The sequence below is a fragment of the Podarcis pityusensis genome (genome assembly GCF_964106645.2).
Source record: "Podarcis pityusensis genome assembly, chromosome: 5".
Classification (NCBI taxonomy): Eukaryota; Metazoa; Chordata; class Lepidosauria; order Squamata; family Lacertidae; genus Podarcis; species Podarcis pityusensis.
This window is the reverse complement of record NC_138032.1, coordinates 37499351-37522694: the sequence shown is the minus strand read 5'-3', so window position 1 is coordinate 37522694 and position 23344 is coordinate 37499351. Positions and strand designations below refer to the sequence as shown.

The following is a 23344-nucleotide window of genomic DNA, read 5'->3' as shown; positions in this document are numbered from 1 at the left end:
TCTGTGCTCTTTCCACTTTGATGTGTGTTTCAGGTTTCAGGCCACTCTGTATAAAAATGATGCTCGCTGCTTGTCTGTTCACCATAATGAGGAATCTAAGGCTATAACTTCCCCCCCCCCCAGCCCACAGAGAACTCTGGGAATAGTAGCCCTGGAAGTGGAATAAAGGTCTCCTAGCAACAATGAGCATCCAGAACAAACCACAGCTCCCAGAATTCTTTGGGGGAAGTCATGCCTGTTTTACGAGACATCGTAGTGCTGTTGGTGTCAGTGTGGCCTCAGTAAGACTAGCAAAAGTTCTTTTACTGGGAGGGATTGCACATGCCTAGTTGAGTTAATTCTTTTACCAACAGAAGGTAAGTAACACTCATGCATCACATCTGGCAACCGAATACTAGAAATGAAAAGGAATGTACACCATAGCTATACCAACAGGTGAGTGTGAGTGATGTGGAAGAAGTTAGTGTACTGAACACTCCACATCCACAAACTTGTAAGATCAATGCTGGTTGTTTCTTGTGACCAGTGGGAGATATTATATAGAGCTTTCTGAAATTTTGCATTTAACAAAAGCGTTGAGACTCCTCAAAAGATTAATTTTAGGATGTTCCTTGTTCACTTGAATTCATCGGTGGACATAAGCTTGGGAGAGAGAATGTTAAAACAAAACCTAAAACATTAAAAACAAGACCCGAACTGAAACTTCTCTCTCTTTGCATCTGGAACCTCTTATATCAGTTATATAAATAAAGACTTTAATCTTTGGCTTTTATTCTGATAGAAGAGACTTTGAAAATTCTTGTGAGATAAATGAAAGAACTTCAGTAGAGAAATTAATCTCAGCAAAATACATATATTTGTCACATCTTTGAAAGAGTATTTATCTATTCAAATGTCATTTGATTGCTTTGAAAATGTTCTCTCTAGCAAACTTTAAGAGCCTTACTCCTAAGCAAAGCAGAGCTGGACTTGAGATAGGAATCTGGGGTAGTGTGCTAGCCAGTGGGGGGGGGGGGGGATGACCCTCTACCCCAGGGCTATTCTTGGCCTCCCTTGCTTGGGGACCAATATAGAAAACCTTTATCCATGTTGTGCTTCTATTTATTGGGAGTTTTTATGTGGAGAAGCATCAAAAAACATTCCCCCATCTACTGCCTGAAGTGGTACAGTTCATTCTGCCATCTTGGCACTCCTCTCTCCAGCTTCTACCTGGTTTTACTGCATGTAATACTTTGCCTGAGAATCAGCTGCAGGAGGGGGGTATCCTAAATGAATGTGGCTACCAAAAGGCATTGAGGATTCTTGTTGGATTGTTTGCTTTTTTTTAAACTCCAGGGTGTATCTTTTTTCTATTAACTTTCTGCTTGCATTTTTACACAAGAGTTTGAAACTATGATAGCAGCATAAGTCCTCAGCTTCTAAATTCTCTTCTGCCCCCGACATAAGCATAATATTGTTAATCATTAACTCCCCTTATAGGAAATATTAATCCCTGCTAATAAAATATTGATCAATACATTTTCTTGATGAATTCTTCAAATTAGCATTCTTCAGCTCATCAAAAATGCTGCTGCTTAGAATTCGCTGCAGCATAAAGCATATATTAATCCATTTTTTTTCTTCAGGCTGTGTGAAGCCCCTTTAATGTCAGCCTCTGACTCCTCTTCACTTGCCAGGCACATTGAAATCCTCCACTGGAATTTTCTGCAACTCACTAAGATTTGCACAACTTTTGTTGGTAAGTGTAACTGTTTCTCCCACCTCACAACCAAGGCCTTCGTGTTATGAAGGGCAGATGTTGCTCCAGCTCTTTAGCACTTTCATATTAATAATTCTTTAGCCAATCCATGGATTCATCAGATTCTTTTTTCTTTACTTTCTCTCATTTATAATTGGAACTGCTGCAGGTACAATTGCTGTGCTATTAAGGCAGACCCACAAAGCAACATCAGGTAATTAACAGCCTGGCTCACATATCAGTGCAAGCCTGAGTGCCTGGATTTAAGCTGATGGACAAAGCCATCTGATGCGTATTATATACTGCATATACAGTCATACCTCGGGTTACAGAAGCTTCAGGTTGCGTTTTTTTGGGTTACAGACCCGCTGAAACCCAGAAGTACCCGAACGGGTTACTTCCGGGTTTTGGCGGTTGCACACGTGCAGAAGCGCCAAATCGCAACCTGCGCATACGCATATGCAGTGTTGCGGGTTGTGAACACTGCGGGTTGCGACCGTGCCTCCCGCACGGATCACCTTCGCAACCCGAGCGACCATTGTATTATATACTGCGATGCAAGGGTAAACATGTCTTATTCCCAAGGAAATAGGCATAGCATTGCAGCCAGATCCTGTACTGCAGTGGCTGGTTAGGGTGTTAGCTAGGGGAATCCACTGGTGGTTCCATGGCTATTGAATCAATATCCTACGGTTATATTGAATGGCTGGCGGGCAGCTAGTACCAGGCGTATGCACAGTTGCTGTCTGAACAGTCGCCCCTGCTGATGTCAGCAACTTTTGGTTGCATGACTCAGCACCCTCCACAAAGAATCACCTTCCTTGCCACTTACCAGAGTGCATAGGTGAGGTTGACAATCACCCATTTTGAATTGCATCACATGGCTGCAGGCAGTTTCACTTAGTGCTCTGTTTCATGGGCAACTGCTGATGCTGCATGTATTCACTTGGATATAAGTCCGGCTGAATGCCACAGGGCTTCCTCTGATGTGCACCTAGAATGATGGCCATGCAATGTGATCCTTGACCAGTGTGTTGCAGCTGGAATTGGAAGATGCCTCTCATGGTCAGATATTGAAGTGTATTGGTATTGAAGTGTAGGTGTACAGTATCATGGGTCTGAGAAGTATCACACTTTGTATCCTTGCAAAGGAACCATAAATGGTTATGTGTGTCTTTTCCTCCTGACTAAAAACAAGCAGTTGGAGACCATTCGTAAGAACCCTGCTAGATTCATAAGAACCCAAAGGGCCGTCTAGTTCAGCATCCTTTTCTCACAGTGGCCAACCAGTTCCTAATGGGAAATTTGCAAGCAGGACATGAAGGCAATAAAGCTCTGATGCTGTTCCCCAGCAACTGGTCTTCAGAGACATATTGCCTCTGATAACTGGAGTTAGTCATCATGACTAGCACTCCATAAATCCCCTTTATCCATCAGTTCATAATCATAGAATTGTAGAGTTGGAAAGGACCCTGAGGATCATCTAGTCCAGCCTTTCTCAACCTGTGGGCCCCCAGATGTTGTTGAACTACAACTCCCATCACCCCTAGCTAGCAAGGCCAGAGCTCAAGGATGATGGGAGTTGTAGTCCAACAACATCTGGGGACCCACAGGTCGAGAACTGCTGATCTAGTCCAACCAACCCCCTGCAATGCAGGAATATGAAGCTATCCTATACAGGGATCCTATACAGGGATCAAAACACTGACATTTTGGACTTAGAAGGTTTTAACAATGTATTTGGATGGCATGCATATCTGTGGTATGATAAGGTCAAAGCACATAAAGCATTTAAAAATCACATTGTCAGGAAAGCACTGTTTAATGTTTGGATAAGATACAAGGATTTATTGGAAAACAAAACTCCAAGGTGGCTGTCACCAATGGAAGCGAAAGCCTTGAAAAAGCTCAATATGGAGGTCAAATGGCCGAAATATTGGGAAATTTTGGAACAAGATGGAGATAGACTGAAATTGCAGAGTTTTGAAAAATTAAAAAACAAAGTGCGAGACTGGCTTCATTATTTTCAGATAATGGAGGCATTCAAATTGGACAAGAAAATTGGCTTCCAGGTGGAAAAATCAAAGTTAGAAACTGAACTGTTAGAACCCAAAACTAAGAATTTGTCAAGAATGTATAACTTGCTGCTGAAATGGAACACTCAGGATGAAATGGTGAAATCTGCTATGATTAAATGGGCTCAAGACGTTGGACACAACATTATGTTCGCTGACTGGGAACAGTTATGGACCACAGGTATGAAATTTACGGCATGTAATGCCCTAAGAGAGAATATTATGAAAATGATATACAGGTGGTACATAACCCCGTCAAGCTTGCAAAAATTTACCATTTGCCTGATAATAAATGTTGGAAATGTAAGGAAATTGAAGGTACATTTTTTCACCTTTGGTGGACGTGCCCAAAGATTAAGGCTTTCTGGGAAATGATATATAATGAATTAAAAAAGGTATTTAAATATACCTTCTTGAAGAAACCAGAGGCCTTTCTCCTGGGCATAGTCGGCCAATCGGTGTTAAAAAGGGATAGAACTTTATTTATGCATGCAACAACAGCAGCAAGAATACTCATTGCAAAGTATTGGAAGACACAAGAGCTACCCACACTGGAGGAATGGCAGATGAAACTGATGGACTATATGGAATTGGCGGAAATGACTGGCAGAATCCGTGACCAGGGAGAAGAGTCGGTGGAAGAAGATTGGAAGAAATTTAAAGATTACCTACAGAAATATTGCAAAATTAAAGAATGTTAGAGTGATGATGGTTTGAAATTAAGTGGTTTCTAGCTATACAGGCTTTAAAGTTATATACAGATCAAGATTAAGGATCAGGATTAAAAAGGTTAAAAGAATGGAAAATTGGCTATTAATAGGTAAAAATTTAATGTTATATTATATTGAGATTAAGGATTGGGATTAAAAAGGAGGGAAAGGAATTGCTGGACAAACAAACTGAATTGGAATACAAAAGAGGGAGGTATGAGGAGGTCCAGAAAATAAGTAAATTCAAAAGTAGTGATGAAAAGATGGAATTGTTTTTAACTGTTTTTTCTTTTTTCTTTTCTTTCTGTATTTTGTATTGTGTATTTTTCTTTTTACTTTTAAATTCTTGTTTTTATTGATGTGTTTCTTTTTATCTGAAACTTTAATAAATATCTTTAAAAAAAAAACAAAAAACTTGCAACCTTGCCATTACCACACTCTAACCAATGGAGCTATCCAGGTTATAGTGAATTCCAGGAAAGAGGGCCAGGGAGGAACTACTTATTTCAGGGGTAGCCAACATGGTGCCCTCCAGATGTTGCTGAATCTACAATTCCTAGCAACTCCAGACAGCATGGCCGGTGGTCAGGGAGGATGGGAACTGCGGTTTTGTTAAACATCTGTAGGCCTAGACCAACTGTAAGGACAAAAAATGGTCAAAAGGTGTTGCATGTTGAATCCAGAATGTTTAAATATTAATCAGTAACAAAAGATCATGCCTAAGAATCAAGTAACAGCCAGCATTATCACACTTCCCTCCACCTGCCATTTGATTCTACTCGGTTTTTCTTTTGAATATGGAATTTTATGTGTAGAATATGCTCAGTTAGGTGTATAATACGACCCAACTGTGCAGAAATGTCATGCATGCAAAATCTATGCAAAGTCCCTACTACGCTGGTGCCTGAATCAATTTAAAGAAGATGCTCCATCAAATAGGATAAAGGCAGATTAAGCACATACAAATGAAACAGTGTGAGGGCATGGGGCTTATCAGAATTTGTTGGCATGCGTGCGGAATACAAATGGAGAAAAAATTGTGTTTGGTCTTATACAAAACTCATTTAGTGACTACATCTGAAGAGGTCAGAGGTAACTACAGAAATATACAAAGTGGAGCGTTCTGCTGAAAAGGTCATGAACAAACTGGAGAGAAGCATGTCACAGACAATCCCATCTTCACTTACAACACACCTGGCCTTGATGGCATAGGAAGGTCTGGGCATTCAAGGTCTCTCCAGTCTTGCAATTTGTCCATGACAACTTGTCTAACTCAAAATTGGTTTTATTATAGATCATATAAAGTGACCAGTACAATCTGCACGTTAGCTCCCTGTGCCATTTAATGTCCAGCCAAGTATTATTACACCCCTCTTTGCCCCTTATTTTGTTGTGCTTTGGATGTTTGGATTGACAGTTTCTTTTAGCTTTGAAGCCCACAGCAGGGATGGAAAAATCTGTCCATTTCAGTTTCTGTTCCTCATTACTTCATGTCTCCACATTTTTGCATCAGTTTGCATTTTTTTTTTAAAAAAAAAGGTAATGGGAATTTTTGTGCATTTTAGTTCAGATTTTCTCCACATTTTGTGGGCAATTATACTTGATAGAAAGAGTTTGCATGCAATCTTCCTTAATATAATCCATTTTGTATTTTATTTTCACTGAATGCTTGCATTTTTATACACACTTTCCCCTAACACAACACATTTATGTACACACAGCTTGGTTGGAGAGCTTCACTGCAAAATTCAGAGAAGTGCAATTTTTGAGGCTCCTGTATTGTTTTGGGAAGTGTGAATTAGGTAGGTCCGCATAAAAATGCAAACCAAACCACATTTCTCTCTCATCTGAACTCTATAGCAGTGTGCTTGAGGTTAAGCTAGCCCTGCCACACAAATGTTCCTATCTACCAGCCACAACATGCTCAAACTAAAGTAAGCACATATCTAGGAAGCGAGAATTGAAAAAGCAATCTCCATAACACTGCAACACAAATCTCTTCACTTTGTTTCAGGGTGTTATACCAAGGTCTCTCTCCCACCCCGGTATATCAAAATGCATATCTATTTCCCCCTAGCAGTTTGAAAGCACGTCAAAGTGCAAGTAGATAAATAGGTACCGCTGTGGTGGGAAGGTAAACAGCATTTGCGTGTTGAGTCCCACAATTGCCACCCCCCAAATAAATCACACTTCACACATCAATTTTTGTTTAGGTTTTTGGCATAATTTTGGCCACAACTTTATTCATACAAAAAATGTGAGTGGTTGCTTAGGCATTGGTTATGACTATCTGTCCATGCCCTCAGGGACAGAGCTGGCATTCCGGACACCAGCGGAAGCCAGAGTGGGAAACAAGTATTGGGTGAGAAAATGAAGCTGGGCATCAGTCCCTCACTTCTCACCCTCATGTTCCTTTGGGGCTTGCACGGCCCAAGTCCGATGCCAGGGACAAGGACGAAATGAATGGCAAGCCCCTGGATTCCTTTAACGGAATTCCCTTCGCATCATTTGGAGGGGTAGGCACTTACCCCTCCAAGCACCACTTTAACCAATGCCTAACCGCCAACCTTACAAGTTGTGACGATTTGCTACGCAGTAGGCGAAAACCAAATGGCACCAGCCAATCAGCCAGATGGCAAAATTCCTACCGTGCCCCCGCACCAAGGCAGACGACACCATGACAGGCATAGCAAGGTCAAGCGATCAAGAAAACCCCCCTATTAAAGGGAGGGAGGGCGGGTGATCCGAAGCAAAACGGCCAAGAGGAAGTCCAACCTCTGGCCCCTTATATTTATAGACTCTAACCCCTCCTCTGAATTTAGCAACATACAAAAATCCCCAGCAACCCAATCTTAACCCTTTAGAAGGCTTGGGTTTTCTCTCAAATCTGCCTAGTCATGGCAGGGTGGCATGTTTCCCCAACCGCAACACGTGCTCTCTGGTTAGGGAGAACACGCTTTGCGTGTTGAGTCCCACAATTGCCACCCCCCAAATAAATCACACTTCACACATCAATTTTTGTTTAGGTTTTTGGCATAATTTTGGCCACAACTTTATTCATACAAAAAATGTGAGTGGTTGCTTAGGCATTGGTTATGACTATCTGTCCATGCCCTCAGGGACAGAGCTGGCATTCCGGACACCAGCGGAAGCCAGAGTGGGAAACAAGTATTGGGTGAGAAAATGAAGCTGGGCATCAGTCCCTCACTTCTCACCCTCATGTTCCTTTGGGGCTTGCACGGCCCAAGTCCGATGCCAGGGACAAGGACGAAATGAATGGCAAGCCCCTGGATTCCTTTAACGGAATTCCCTTCGCATCATTTGGAGGGGTAGGCACTTACCCCTCCAAGCACCACTTTAACCAATGCCTAACCGCCATGGAGCCTCCAGCTCACCGCCAAACCACTCACAGCCCCAACCAAGCCCTCAGCTTGGCCACCACTGCACCCAGCCAAACCTCATTCCCTGAGGCAGAGAGGTGCACACCATCAGCCCTAAAAAGGGGCGCAGCTTGAAAACGAATCACCGGATGGGAAATCACATCACCACCCAACTCAGAAATCTTCTTAGCCACCGCAGAATTGATGCGTTTTCTGGCCCTTTCTGTGGCTGCCGGGCAACGACTGCCCATCCAAATGCGGCGTTGCAATAGCTTAGACCAAAATATTTTAGCTGACGGCACCAATGTTCGCAGCATCTCCAAGTCACTCAAAATTGCAGCACGAAGTGATAAACAGTCCACGGATACCAGGTCGTTCTCACCCAGCTGCACCACAATAGCCGTGGGCGGCCCTTCCAAGAGCAACTGCCTCCGAATCCTCGGCAGGAACTCTGACCAGCGCATACCCCGTCTGGACAGCCATGACAGCTGCACATGAGGAGGGAAGCCGAGACCTGGACCCAGCCTGGACTGCCGTGCTGCGACACCAGCCCAATGGATGATGCTGTGCCCCACCAACCAGATGCGAACAGCCGCCAGACCTGAGATAAACAAAAACAAACAGTATAAGAGTCCGAAAGTACTAACGAACATAGCCCCGAAAGGCATTCGACTTCCAGCGCCCCAAATCCTTTATCCTAGCGGCCGACAAACCCCAATGAGCAGCCGTTGTTGCGGCCCCAATCCTAAAGGAGTGAGGGGCGAAACCATCCGACGTGCCGTCACAAGCGAAAATCGCTTTACGCATCACCTGTGCAAACTGGCGTCTCGTTAGGGGCGACCCATTTTCATGTCTAAGCAGAGGCCCATCACCCGTGACGCGTACTGCTAAGTATTTACTGACATCCTTCACAGGGCAAGGGCCTGCCTCTCCCGTAGCAGGGAGACGAATGACGGCACCCCTACCCTTCTGATCAGTCTTAGAATTTCTGACTGTGATTTTCAATTCTGCGGGGGTTAGCTGCACGTCCCTGAGCAAAAGGCCCCTGGAACGACCATCTCTGATATCTTCAAATACCAGCTCACCCACTCTCAGGGCTCCAAAAAAGGCAATAGAAAAGGCAGCCGAGAAAAGGCGAGCCTCGTACCCCGACCAGCATACCACCCGCAGCCTCTTGCGCATCCTACTCAACAAATCAAAGGAAATGGGGCACCGTGAGGCCGGCTGGGACGGACGAAGTCTGCTCCAGCCTTCGAGGGCCCTGCGCACTATAAACCTCGCACAAGGGTCCTTATCATAAAATGTCTTACAGAAAAAGGCTATGGCAGCCGCCTGTATCTTAATAGTTCTTGCTGCCCGCCCTAACTGAAATAAATGTGCTAAATAGCTCAACACCTGCGAGGAGGTGGGGGGAACACCCTCTAAATTAGAGGTTGTCTGGCGCGTAAATGTCAAAAAATCGGTCCAAGCCTTTGTGTAAGATCTAAGGGTAGAAGGTGAAACCGAAGCCGCTACTCCCTGCAAAACTAATTGCTGCCAAGGTTCCAGAGATGATCCGGGAAATACTCCGGACGTATCCGCGCCTCTGGAACCAGAAGTCTGAACCGCTCCATCTGAAAACGGGACAGAGCATCAGCAATTTCGTTAGACACCCCAGGAATAAAACGTGCAGAGAACACTATATTATGACGTAAACAATGCAACACGAAGGCCCGCAATAAGGCCGACACCCTGGGAGAGCGTGATGACAGTTTCGCCAGCACGTTCACCACCGCCTGATTATCGGTCCAGAAGCAGACACGACGGTTCCTGAATTCCTCGACCCACAAATGCACAGCCACTGCAATGGGAAAAAACTCGAGAAATGTTAGGTCCCGTGTAATTTCTCCTCCCTGCCACTCAGGCGGCCAACGCTCTGCGCACCACCGCCCCTTCCAGTAAAGACCAAAACCCAGGGAACCTGCAGCATCCGATTGTACCTGAAAATCATTTTGCAAGTTTAAAGTGTCTTGCCATAACGACACCCCATTGAATTCCTCCAGGAATTCCAGCCATATGGAAAGATCGGCCCTCACCTCCTTAGATAGGCGCACCCTATGATGAGGGGCCCTCAATCCCACAGTGAGGCGAGCCAGGCGCGAACAGAAAGGGCGCCCAGGCGCCACCACCCTGCACGCGAAATTCAGATGCCCCAACAATGACTGAATTTGTAGAAGAGATACTTTCTTCAAAGGGAGCAGTTCCTCTATGACCTTCTTCAAGGCTACTAGCTTGTCCATTGGCAAACTAGAAGTCTGGGCAACCGTATCCAACAGGATACCCAAATACGTAAGCTGAGTAGATGGACCCTCGGTCTTTTCCGAAGCAAGCGGAACCCCCAGCTCCTGCGTAAGGTCAGCAAAGGCCTGTAGCAACACCGAGCACTCACCAGTATCGTGAGCCGAGGCCAATAAAAAATCATCCAAATAATGCGTGACCCCGCCCAATCCTGTTTTAAATTTAAGGGCCCACTCGAGAAAGGTGCTAAATGATTCAAAGGCAGCGCAGGCTATTGAACAACCCATAGGCATGGCTTTGTCAAAGTAATACTTGCCCTCAAACTGAAAACCCAGTAGCCAAAAATCATCCGGGTGAATTGGGAGAAGGCGGAATGCCGACTCAATGTCGCATTTTGCCAATAGGGCAGCGTGGCCGAACTTCCTAATCATCTTGATCGCCTGATCAAGAGATGCATACTTCACGGAGCAAAGCTCCGGGGGGATAACATCATTGACTGAAGTACCCCTAGGATGTGACAAATTATGAATTAAACGAAATTCACCCGGAGCCTTCTTTGGGACAATACCCAATGGGGATACATGCAAATTATGAAAGGGAGGGGCATCAAAAGGACCGGCCATCCGATGCATGGCCAGCTCCTTTGCAATCTTTCTGCGAGCGACGTCAGGTAGCTCACGAATCGATTTTTGGTTAGACGGATTCCGTGCCACGGGAGGCATGGCTACCGGAATCCGGAAACCAACAGAAAAACCATCCCTCAAATAACCTGCAGCATCCCTGTTAGGATAAGACTGCAACCAAAGCTGCAGGGCCGGCAACCGAACAGGGGTATGAGCCATGGCTGACAAAAGCTCATTTTCCTGTGCCTGGGGCAGGAGCGAGAGGGGTGTTTTGCTTGGGGGTTTGCTGAGAACCCCCTTTTCCGCCACGAAAGGGCCGCCGATTGCCAAAACAAGAGGAGGCGGGATGCGAACCATTGCATTTCTCACAAATGTGGGCATACCTACACCCCTGCCGCTGACAAGAACCCTTATTATAATCCCAGCATGGGAAACGACGGCTAGTCCTAAACGCCCCAGTCCTCGACTTCTGTTGCTCCGGCGCTTTCTTATCGATGAGTGGAGCTACATGGGTGGTCCACACGTCGAGATCCTTACGATCCCATCGTGCTGAGGGGATCCTAGCGGCGCGGCGCCTGAAGTTCTCATCATATTTTATCGCAGCTTTCTCACCAGCTTTGGTGAAAGCAGAGCGAACAATAGACAAGTACACTATCAAATGAAGAGATCTCCGAGGGTAAGCTGCCACCACCACACCAGCAAAGACCTGGAAACAATCGAGCCAATGCTCGAAAGTCCTGTCTACTGAGGGAGTGCCCTGGCGTTTTTTGGGCGACTTCCCTGCCTCCTGGTCCTCCGAAGGAGGGGCCAATTTGAAGATGTCCACATAACGGCCGTTCAGAATCCTGGACCGCAGTTTTGTTGACAAATGCAAACCAGGGATAATGTCCCTAGCAGAATTGGTAGAGACTTTAACGTCAGGCACCAACACGCCATCCCTGCACTCCTGGACCGCCCCATACCTTGCGCGGTGCGTGTTGGCCCTCCGATCCCAAGCCCACCGAGGCAATCCCGAGGCCGATTCTCCAAAACCCCAATAAAGTTCCCTGGAATCGCCAGACTCATCATCAGAACTGGAGGATGACGTACCAGAATACGAGGAAGATGATTCACCCCTCCTTCGCTTGGCATGTTTCCGGGAAGACCTTCTGCGGCGACGTTTTCCGCCCGAAGACTTCCTGGCGGGAACCGGCAAGCTGTCCTCAATGGAAGACTCAGAATCAGGGCTCAGCTGTGATGTACCTGGAGCAGATTGAGGAGAAACAACCAGTGATAGGCCTGAACCTGATGCCACCTCATCCGAAGGTTGGGTGCGCACAGCTCGGCGGGTGGAAGGGGCCAAGGGGTTTTGCCTTCCCGCGGCCCTCCCAGCGGAACGGCGCGGCCTCCGCGAACGGCCGCGAGCAGCAGGTAAGACACAGGACCGAGCAAGCTGGGAATCGGCTATCAAACCCCTAGATAATGAGCCATCTCTCCCTTCTTCACTAGAGGACGGCGACGCTGGAGATGATGCCACTACTGGGCAAGGACGCCTCCCAGACGTGGAAGGCTGTGCAGAGCAGTGTTGCAGGAAACCATCCATTTCGGCTGCGAAGCGAGACAATGCTGCTGGATTGCCGGCCATACTTTCTACCAAGGATTGCACCCGTCCCACCGGTTGACTTGGGGTAGGAGAGCGAAGCGCCTGCGATGGACCTCTAATAGGCCGTTTAGCACCAGAGGCCGAGGCGGGACGAGCAGCGGCTTTCTTAGGAGGCATACCTGCTATTGGATCAAAATGAGAATTAACGATTGCCGCAGCCAGGCGGCGCTGCTGAACGCAACTAAATAATTTACAGAAGTGAAGGAATTACACCAATCGCTGTCAGATAAATTAAAACTAAATAAATGCAAAAAACAGAATGATTTATTTTTTATATATATATATATATATATATATATATATATATATTTCGATTATTTATTTATTTTATTTTATTTTTTATTACTTTTACTTATTTGTTTATATTTGTTTTATGTACTTGTTCTTCTTCTTCTTATTTATTTATTTATTTATTTATTTATTTATTTTTATTTTATTTTAAGCATATAAAATCAAATAAACTTAAAAATTAAAATAAAATAAATGCACTTCCTGAGCCCGGCCAGCAGGGGGCACCAGCCAGCCCGAAACTCACACTGGAGAAGGTGCACTAGCAAGCCGAGCCACCAGGGGGAGCGCCGGCACACTGCTCAGCTGCAATAACCCTGCACGGCCACCGGAGGGCGAGCAGGGAAAAAATCAACCACCGTGGAGAAATCCTCCTCCCCCGGAGATGCGCCACGAAGAAGCAGAAAATGGCGGGCGCAACAACGAGCCGCAGCCCCAAGCCCCAGGGGAGGCGGCCCCGCAAACCTAACGGAGAGGCCGGGCACGCAAGGAGCCCTGGCCCCGGCCACCGCTAACTTGGCCGCACTGCAGCCGCCGCTACCCTTTAACAATTCAGCCGCTCTCGCAGCGAGCGGCCGAAACCGGGGGAAGGCAATTCCTCCCCGAAGCAGCCCTGCACCCACGAGGTCCGTGAAGGGTGCCCCTTAAATGGCGGGCGCTGCCGCGGCCCTGGTTAGGGGCCAAACCAAGGCACCTTCCCCCCACGGCACCAGGAAAACCGCGAAAGGTAAGAGGAGGATTCTATTTATTTCTATATATTATTATTATTATTGTTAAAATTCAAGAAAATTTCCGCGAGGCCTGGGCGGCTCGCTGCAGGCCTCCCACCTTAACAAGTGGCTGGAGCCCGGCCAACAGCCAGCGGCCGCCGCCCGGGAATCAGGCTGCCGGGCCCTAACAGGGGCAGGCCCCAAGGCCGGGGGGGGGTACCCACCCTCTAGCCTAGGCGTTAAAAAACTTCCTCTAAATATATAACTAAAATGAGGGATTAATTAATACACACGGGATGGGGGGGGTGGGGAGGGGAAGGGGATTTGGGAAGGAAAATCAAATACGGAGCAGCACGAGGGAAAAAGGGAAGATTTTTAAACCTAGGCCCAAGGAATTCGAAAGTAGAAGTCAAATAAGCTCAGAAATACAACCGTCTCTCCTGATCCGAAGCAAAACGGCCAAGAGGAAGTCCAACCTCTGGCCCCTTATATTTATAGACTCTAACCCCTCCTCTGAATTTAGCAACATACAAAAATCCCCAGCAACCCAATCTTAACCCTTTAGAAGGCTTGGGTTTTCTCTCAAATCTGCCTAGTCATGGCAGGGTGGCATGTTTCCCCAACCGCAACACGTGCTCTCTGGTTAGGGAGAACACGCTTTCTGTGCGCTCTGGTTTCCGTCACAGTGTTCTGCTGTGTCAGTAGTGGTTTGGTCATGCTGGCCACATGACCTAGAAAGCTGTCTGATAAGTAGATAAATAGGTACCACTGCAGTGGGAAGGTAAACAGCATTTCTGTGTGCTGCTCTGGTTCCCCAGAAGTGGCTTAATAGTCATTCTGCCACATGAACTGGAAGCTGTCTGTGGACAAACGCTGGCTCCCTCGGCCTATAGAGCGAGATAAGCGCGCAACTCCAGAGTCGTCTGCGACAGGACCTAACAGTCAGTTTACCTTTACTAATTTTATGAATTGACACCTAAAAGATAACTATCAAATCAGAACCCCAGATCTCTCAACCACCATACCCAGCAAAATTTTCTCTCAGGCTTGGAGTACCTCATATCAATCTACCCTGTTGAAGATGCAGAATCATAAAGGATGAGGGCTGGACTCTCTCATACCCTCCAACATTTCTCTGATGAAAATAGGGATGTCCTAAGGAAAAGCAGGATATTCCAGGGTCAAATCAGAAACCTGGATGGCTTCTGTAAATCCAGGACTGTTCCTGGAAAATAGGGGCACTTGGATAGTCTGCTCTCTGGATCCAGTTGTAACTGGAGCATGACTCCAAAAAGTCCTAGCTGAATCTCTTTGTGTTATCCGCCTCAGCATCTGTTTCTGTTGCCTCCTTTTCCTGAAGTTAGCACTGCAGGGGTAAAGGGTGAAAATGGGGGGTTACGCTAGGCCTAGACACAGCTGTGAGCATTTGCAACCACATTTAGAGATGCTGGAAACAATAGGAAATGTAGTTTCTGTGGTTCCCAAAATTTCTGGACTCTATTCCGAGTGTGTGAAGCATTTCATGTCTCTATTTGTGATGATCCTGAAAATACTTTATGGGCACAAAGCGCTACAGAAATGAGAAAATGAAGCCTTTTTGAACATTACATGTGCCTTAGTATCATGTGGAGTCATTTAGGTGAAAATGTCCTGGTAGATTGGCCTATTAAATCATTCAGGAAAGAGTTGTGCACACAAGTGATCAGGTATCCAGTATCCAACTTATGAACTCCCTCCTCCACACACTGAAAAAGTGTGTGTGTGTGTGTGTGTGTGTGTGTGTGTGTATGTAAAATTTCATGAAGCCATCCTCAACTTAATTCTTCATTGAGGTCCATTGGAGTTAAAAGGAGAAAACAGGATTCTGATACATTTTACCTCCCAGCAGAAAGTGAAGAAGAATAACTAAGAGCTGGAGATAGCTGAGTTGCAGAATTTGTAAATAATGAAAACCAAACACAGGGATTCTTTGCTAACTTGATTTTTATTCCTCGCTAGGCAATGCATAATGCCGTAACATTTTTCAGCATACATTGAAAAACACTTCCCTGTTTTAGAGCACAGGTATTTAGGAATACGATATTTCACTGCTGAATGTGAACAAAAGCAAAATGAGGTAATCTTTAAGGCTGCAGTTTGTTACTTACCTTGGAGTAAGCTGCATCGAACTCAGTGGATCATACTTCTGAGTAGACATTTATAGAAATGCCCTGTTAGCAACATAAACCAGGAGATGTATTCTGCACAAGCAAGATGACACTAGAAAAAAATAGAAAGGCTTTTTGTTGAAGAAGTGGGACAGCTGAAGGTCCTTTGGGTTTCGGTGTTTGTTTGTTTTTAAATCACTCCTTCCTGTTTTAATTTTAAAAATATATATTAAAAAAAAGATTGCATTGCTCAAGTAGTTTGTGCAACCCTCTTGGAATGGCTTGTGTTAGATCCACATTTTTGAAACACAGGATGTATCTATGATCTCAAGGGAGAGATGCCACAGAAAAGCTGGAGAAATCAGAGACCATGGGCAAATAGCATGCTATGATGTCGGATAAGTATCTGCACGGGGTTCTGAAGTCCTCCAACCCCCTGGCAGGTGCAGAGACTAACCAATGTATCTGTACCATCCCTCTCTAGAAGAGAGAGGCAGAAGTTTGTTTGGGTTGTCTGTCTTGTATCCAGCAAGCACAGAACTAAAACAAATAGCAGGTTTCTGTCTATGTTTTGGGTGATGGAGGGAGCAGAGACCACCCCTCTCTCCCTACATCTCCAGCTGTAGCCAATCACAGTTTTGTTATGGAAATTGCAGGTATATGCCTCAGGATGGGGTGATGGATGTCTCTTTATTGAACCAATAATTAGTGTGATGGGTTCACTTTCAGCCCTGGAATGTCAAGGGCATCAGCTTTTGGAAGATGACTCATCCTTCCTCTAAGGCTAAGCTAAGAGTGAATCTTAAGGCCTCTGTGTAAAAGAAAGTAGAGCATGAAGAAGACATAGACAAAAAAGTACCCAAATCCACATAAACATTGTATTTTAGAATCAAATAAATTTAGAAAGATGTATTCTGCGAGAAAACACATTCAAAATAGCTATTTAAATATAAATCCTGTATGGATTTATTTTTATTTTTAAATGCAGGTATGAGATAGAATACTTAGAACAAAAGAAGAGCCATCTAGTTCAGCATCCTGTTCTGACAGTTGCCAGTCAGATGCTCTATTGGGAAACCCCCAAGGAGGACCCAAGCACAGTAGTCCTCTCCCTTCCTCTCTTCTGAATAAAGACATGTAAAACTGGGTTTGTTTGAAATGCATTTGTGTTTTCTTTGTTGTAAGCTACTCTGAGCATGATTCTTTTATGTGGAAAAGAAGCATACAAATAAAATTGGGAGGGGAGGAACCTGCAAGTGGCATGACCAGAAATCCACTGATAACCAGCACCTCCTTCTCTTTCCCCCCACCCCCTAGTCATTGCCTGAGAATGGAAGAGGTTGCGCCATTTCCATCTTACCTGCAGGGCACGCCCGCCCCACTGTCTGCCCTCCGCTCATGCCTCTGGCCTCTCACTACTGATACCACCCACTCCTTCTATTAGGGGGGAAATGGCCCACCATTTGTGCCTGCAATGGAAGCAGAGTTACTCTATCTCAAGCATCAAGCTGTGGAGTGCTTTGCTTCTGAGTGGAGGAAAGGGCAGTGACCAAGCCAGCTAGCCAATGGCGAAGAACGATCATATATTTGTTTGGTTTGCTGATATGCTACATATACACATACATGGAAAAAGAGACTGTCATGGCACTGGGAACATGCCTTAACCTGTTTCTTTGGTCTGTGGTGGTCCTTACGCTAAGAAAGAACGACTTGCCTACTTACTGTAGGTGAGCATGGACTTGAATCTGCGGTTATTTACACCCCAAGAAAAGCAGATTGCCATGTAGGGTAAAATCACTGTGCTGGTTTCCTGGCAGGTGGGTTGCTGTTGCTTACAGGGAGGGAGGAAAGTGAGGCACTGGGGAGTTTGGTGCTGGTCCAACACAGGAGCAAGAGCTCCAGATGGGCTCTGCTGCTGTGTTTGCACCATAAGCGCCGAGTGTGCAGGGCTGTGGGTACTCCCGCTCCCACAACATCTCCCATGACAGGGCTGGGCACCCACAACTTTTTGTGTTGGGGCCATTAACGCTGTGGCAGCATGCACGTCCAACGTCAGCACACCCACCGATGTGCTCGTCCAATGTCAGATGCCCACACGCCCATGGCATGTGCAGCCCCGGCAGCCCTTGGTCCCGGGGCCAAGCTGGTGGGCCTGGTTTGCACCACGCAGATCTCCCCTCCACTTCACCTCTCCTAGTAAGCAACAGTGACTCACCTGCCAGGAAGCTAGCATAGCAGCTCTGCCCCACCTGGTGAACCGCTTCTGTGCCCAATCACAGTATTCTTTAGCTGTACCACTATAGCAGCTTTTACGAGCCCTCGAAGGGTCATGAAGTGAGCACTGCCTTGAGGTCTTGTTCATAGCTTTTCTCCTCTGTGTGCTTGAGCACCTATTTATCCAGCCACGAAATGGGATGTTGCTGAATTCCTGAAGCCTTAATGGGTCCATAGAGAATCAAACAGTTGCATTTAAACCTTTTGGCATGTAGGTGAATTGTTTCATTTTTCTCATCCACATCAGCATTTCCTCCTCCATTCTCCTTCCTTAAATAGTCATTTAAAATGAGAAAAATATAAGTGGAGACCTCTGACCTCTGTGTTTAGTTAATGATGTATTGGCTCTCATGCCCTTAAGGAAACAGAAACCTTCAGCATGATGGCTCCTCATTGTTGCAAAGCTCAGGGCAAGGCATTCTTGTTTAGCCAAGAGAAGCCCACAGTGCCTCCATTCATTTCTGTAATGGCTTGGTTGACCTTCATGAAAAGAAAGTTACATTACGGATACAAGCCATTTTAGCAAGAGAGCGATAATAATAGTATTTGATCTCCTTTAGAAGCTATCCTGCATTACCTTATCTGCAATTCACTCAGGATCTTTCTGCAGATGGAGACATGTGTGTGTTTTGTGGGGGAAGGGGAGAGGGATAGAAGGAAGTGGTCCCACCCTGCAATTCCATTCATTTTTTGCAAGTTACATTTGCAAGGTGCCCAAGATGGAGCTAATAAAGTCCAGTAGAAAGGATGATAGCAAAGTACAGTACCTTTGGAGGAAAAGAGTGTTCCTTAGCTGCTTGTGAGAATCATCTCATCATTTTGGTTCTATCTAGAGTGATGAATTGTTCACACAGAGTCTTCTTCCATTTTATAAATAGGTACCCAGGGTATACAGGATCTTTCTGTTCTATGAATTCCACCACCCATGTGCTGTCAGCTTTGCTCCTTAGAGTAGCAGCACCCAGCATTATACTCTCTCCCTGCCCCACCCAGCCTTCCCATGAAGGAGACAAGCTAGATGGGATCACTGGAGACCATTTGTGAAGTGGAGCCCAACAGTATGAACTTTCCCTTTTCCTTGGGTCCTACTTTCCTTGAAGGCGCTTTCTAGCCAACTGGAGTTCCAACCATCCGACAAAGACAGAGACAAACTTCTGTTTCATAAGTGGTTGAGAGACAGAGAGAAAATGGACTACTTTAAAGTGAGACACAGCCCTAGCACTACTTAGCAACAGCACTGGCTCCACCCAGTATCAGCTCCTGCAGAAATGTTGGGAAATGAATTTAAGATTGGAAAAATGAAAAACTGAAAGAAATGAATTTCACATAGCCTTCCATCCCTATGCTGCCCTTAACTTTTATCTTGCATTGGGGATTAATTATAGAATAATACATGAATGTATGGCTTTCTCTGTCTCTTGCCAATTATTTTTTCTCATTTACAAGTTTCCATTTTAAAAAATATATACACTGAACTGCATGAATTCTGATAGAATACTTGGCACTTTTTAAAAGTGTTTGCATGACTCCTCATGGATGAAAACATTACCTTGGAATTTGGTTCCCATGCAACTTTGCTGATGCCAGATCATGAAATAGAGGCTTCCTGCAGGGATAAAACAACCTGCTGACATCATTCTCTAGATAAATTGTGTGGTTGACCAAATCTGATGTAATATCTTTCCAGTACTATATGATTATAAAATAATTTTGCATGCTATACCCGGAGCAGAAAAGATCATATAGGAGAAATAAGATGATCTTTCCCCTCTGACAATTCTTGGTTCTTCTGTTCTGACTATAAGAATCTGCACTGAATTTTCATGAGGCATATTTGTGCCCAAACTTGGGGTGCGTAAAAAGTGTTTGTGAAAATCCCCTACTTGCATTATTTCTTAGTTTTCTGCAGCTATTTCCCCCAATCTGTCTTTTGGTGAGGGAGAAGAAAATACCTAGAGAACATGTTGACATTCCCTCTCATTGGGACATACATCTCAATGTACATCTCATTGTTCGTTTCAGTGGGATGAACATCCCAGTGTTGGCCAGTGTGCTCTTGGTTACCCCAGCACTGAGGGTTCATCAACAGCGGCTTACTCCCTCTTTCCTTAAAACCCTAATGGACAGTTTCACATAATTTGAACACATGACATTTCTCCATACCTAGTCTGATCATCTAGCTTCATATTGTCCACACTGACTGAATATTCCAGGAACTGAACCTAGAGCATATGATCTATCACTGAGTTATAGCCTCTCCCCCAAATGAGGGTCAATTAATATTCATTACCACAACTGACTGTTCCTGCTATGCAGAGTTAGAATCATGTGAACATACAGTATATGGCTGTCATCTGCTGAGTCAAATTATTGTTTGATGTATCCCATTGTTGCTTCTTCCACCTGGCAGATCTCAAACAGAGGTTTTAGCCTTGTTGAGACCCTTTAACTTGAAAACACTGGAGATTAAACCTTAGTCACATAGAACATATCTTCTGCTATTGTGCTATTGCCTTTCCAATCCACATCTTTCAGGGATCAGACAGAGACAGTACACAACAGTGAAAGCCGTGAAACAGGGTTGCACCGTTTAGAACAGTGTCGCAGCAGCCTGGAAGAGGCACGGCAGTCACTGCAGTGGAGTAGTATTGGGTTCCTACTAGCCGCCTTAAGCTTATGACTACTTTAAGCAATAGTGTTCTCCTCATCCTCAAGCAATGTTTGCTAACTTATCTTGAAGTGCCTCAATACGTTTTGCTGCAATAGTGGCTGGCAAGGATGGATAGCAGCATGCATCTAGCCTCCCAGCAGCAGTGTCACTGCAGCTTGCTGGAAGGCAGAGACAAGGCAATGCGGAGGTTAGTGCTATGTGGATGTACCAGCCAAAGGTCTGGGTTGTTTTCACTGTTGTGTGGTGTAGCACTGACCTCCTCACTATCTTGCCCTTCTCCTTCCTGGTAAGCCACAGCAACATCAGTGCTGGGAGGTCTTGTGCACATTGCCAGCCCACCCCTCTGGCCACTAATCTTTTGCTGCCTGAGGTGGAACAGCATGTGCCTTCCCATCCTCCAGGCACACAGAACCCAAGACTTGATAAGTTATTCTGGCAGCCAAGGCAGACATTTCTACAAGCACCTCTCTCTGGGGATAAAAATTCAATAATAAATGAAGAATTTGCTACCTTTTCACAATGCCCCAAACCAGCTCCCCAAGGCATCTGCTTTACTCCACCAAATGGTAGGACCGGCTTGGCTGGTAGGAGCCATTTTGGAATGCCCTGCTCTGTTGTGAGGGCTGAAGAAATTTGCTGAGCCTGGGAAGAGAGAAAATATTTGAGGCAACACATTAATTCTCATTCTCCCCCCGCCTTTTTTTGTCTGTTCTAGAAACAAAAGGGAGAATGAAGAGAGTCTGTTTAATTTGTGAATTTCACAGCTTCAGCTTCGCGAGACGGCGTCCCCCACTCCCACTCCCCACAACAACAGGCATGGAAAGAGCTCTGAGTATTAACAGTGGCTGATCAATAACTAATCCGCAGTGTCCCAGTTACCAGCTTGATAGAGAAAATTCACGGTGCTTAAGTAATTCTAACTAATCTTAATGAATGCTGCCATACTCGCATGCCTGCTGAGCACTGTGAAATTTATAGAAAAATGTCATTTTGCTGCTCTGTATATTTTTCTCTCACTCATCAAAGCAGCATAAAAAATGCCCTTAGAAATCTGCTATCTTTGGCTGCCAGATGAGGGCTTCAGAAGGCAAGCACTCATTTTTGTGTGTGTCATAAGCAGAGAAGATTATGAATACATTATCAAGTTAACATTTTTTAAAAAATAAAAATAAAAATCAAAACACACAATTTTACATTCTTTCTTATTCATTCCATGCCCATAACCGCCTCAGCCCTCTGTCACCTCCTGCCCATTCCTTTCTGAATAAAGAGCGTAATGCCAAACTACAGACCTGCTACAGACAAGACCTGTTGACACATGTTTGTACTCTGTTTTTTATTATATGCTTTTGCTTTGAAAACAGCTGAGAAAAGAGCAATCTGGTATTTCCAAAATGGCTTATTTATGTATTTGGTGCTTTCAGTTGGGACTAGCATCTGCTTGCTACTTTTCTTAGCGAACGGTTGGAGAAATGTAATTGTAAACACGATCAGTTTCCTGGGAAGCCAGAAGAGAAAATGCTGAGGGTGGGGGGAGAGAGAGAGACCCTGCTGGAAAGAGTAATGTGCCTCATGGCTTGCATTATATTAAATCGAATGACAAGAGGGGCACCTACCCCAGGTGCAACCTAGACAGAAGTGCAAAATAGGCTTTGAGGTTCATGTGATCTTATTTATTTGATATCTTTTTAGACCATTCAAATGCATAAAAGGTAATCGTGTAACATCACAGCACACACGCACACACACTCAGAAGCCAATAAAATGCCGAATATTAAAACCAGCCGCACTGCCCATATATTCTATCATTTCCCACATTCTTTCTGTTCAGTATCCATAGCTATTATACTCTTGATGTAGTCCAGCTGTTTCCACCTATGCTTTGAGACCGAGGTTCCAATTATTTGTTTGAGGGGGCTATTCTTTTAACATTTGTGCTTCAGGATGGAGGGGGCTTCTGCCCTTTCCACTGCTGCAGAAAAGGTGGGAAGGTGTGGCCGTCACGAGAGCCCCTGGCAGGAGGCACCTTCCACACATACTTGACTCCTGCGCACATGTCGGGTGGCAGTCAAATGAGAACTATCACAAAAGGCTTGGTATGGACACAGTGTGGCTGGCACAGCTGGAATGTATGCCAGCTGCACAGTGAGCCCTAGCCAAGCGACCTGTGTTCCTAAAGACTAAACAAACCTATTGGTGTTTTCAGGACACAAGCTGGATTTTGACAAAGCGGGTCAGGAATGTTTGTCAGGAATTAATACGGAGTGACTAAATGCTGCTTCTCTAGATCTTCCTATTTTCTGCTCAGGAAGCTGAGGAGTGGGCCTGACACAGAGGGAAAGTGTGTAACAATTAATTAACTTCAATTTCTCAGTCTTCCCCAGGCAAGAACAAGATTCAGCTTCCCCCCAGTTGTCGCAGGCTCCTCTCCCTGGATTTTGTGTCTCTGAAACTCTTATTACTCTTGGTGACACCTCACTTCAAAAGCGTTCTCCTTTCTCCCTGGATGCCTTCAGGGCCCAACTTTGGTGGTACAAAATATGAGCAGGATTATTTTCTTCAGTAATCACTGTAGTTCATAACTAGGCAGGCTGGGGTTTTATTAATTTTAACGGCGTTGTTCCCCTTATGAAATATTCATCCCACAGGATTTCTGCACACATGAAGATTTTGAAGAAATTGATCTGCAGTGCAGTCGCTCTCTTAAAAGAACCATGGCTTTATTATCTCTCCATTTCAGTGATACTGTATAGGCAAGTGGGAGCTGATTAAGTGTGCAATCAATCTTGGGAAACCAGATAGATCTGTT

At 45.2% G+C, this 23344-nt stretch overlaps 1 protein-coding gene across 7 annotated transcripts; it reads left to right on the top strand.

The window, feature by feature from the left end:
• Positions 1 to 220: 220 nt before the first annotated feature.
• Positions 221 to 21572, top strand: LOC308478070 (uncharacterized protein). 7 transcript variants are annotated; one of them, XR_013986843.1, is made up of 4 exons: positions 221 to 356; positions 1626 to 1738; positions 6245 to 6325; positions 16579 to 16736. XR_013986843.1 is itself a non-coding variant. In XM_081007354.1 (4 exons), the coding sequence occupies exons 1-4, from the start codon at positions 401 to 403 to the stop codon at positions 21382 to 21384; spliced, it is 276 nt and encodes a 91-aa protein (XP_080863480.1). In that variant the 5' UTR covers positions 221 to 400; the 3' UTR covers positions 21385 to 21572. The 7 variants fall into 7 exon arrangements, 2 of the variants coding, with proteins under 2 accessions (XP_080863480.1, XP_080863479.1); XR_013986844.1 differs by lacking the exon at positions 6245 to 6325 and adding an exon at positions 1908 to 1952; XM_081007354.1 differs by lacking the exons at positions 6245 to 6325; positions 16579 to 16736 and adding exons at positions 1908 to 1952; positions 21251 to 21572 and having other exon boundaries at positions 221 to 435; positions 1677 to 1738.
• Positions 21573 to 23344: the final 1772 nt, after the last annotated feature.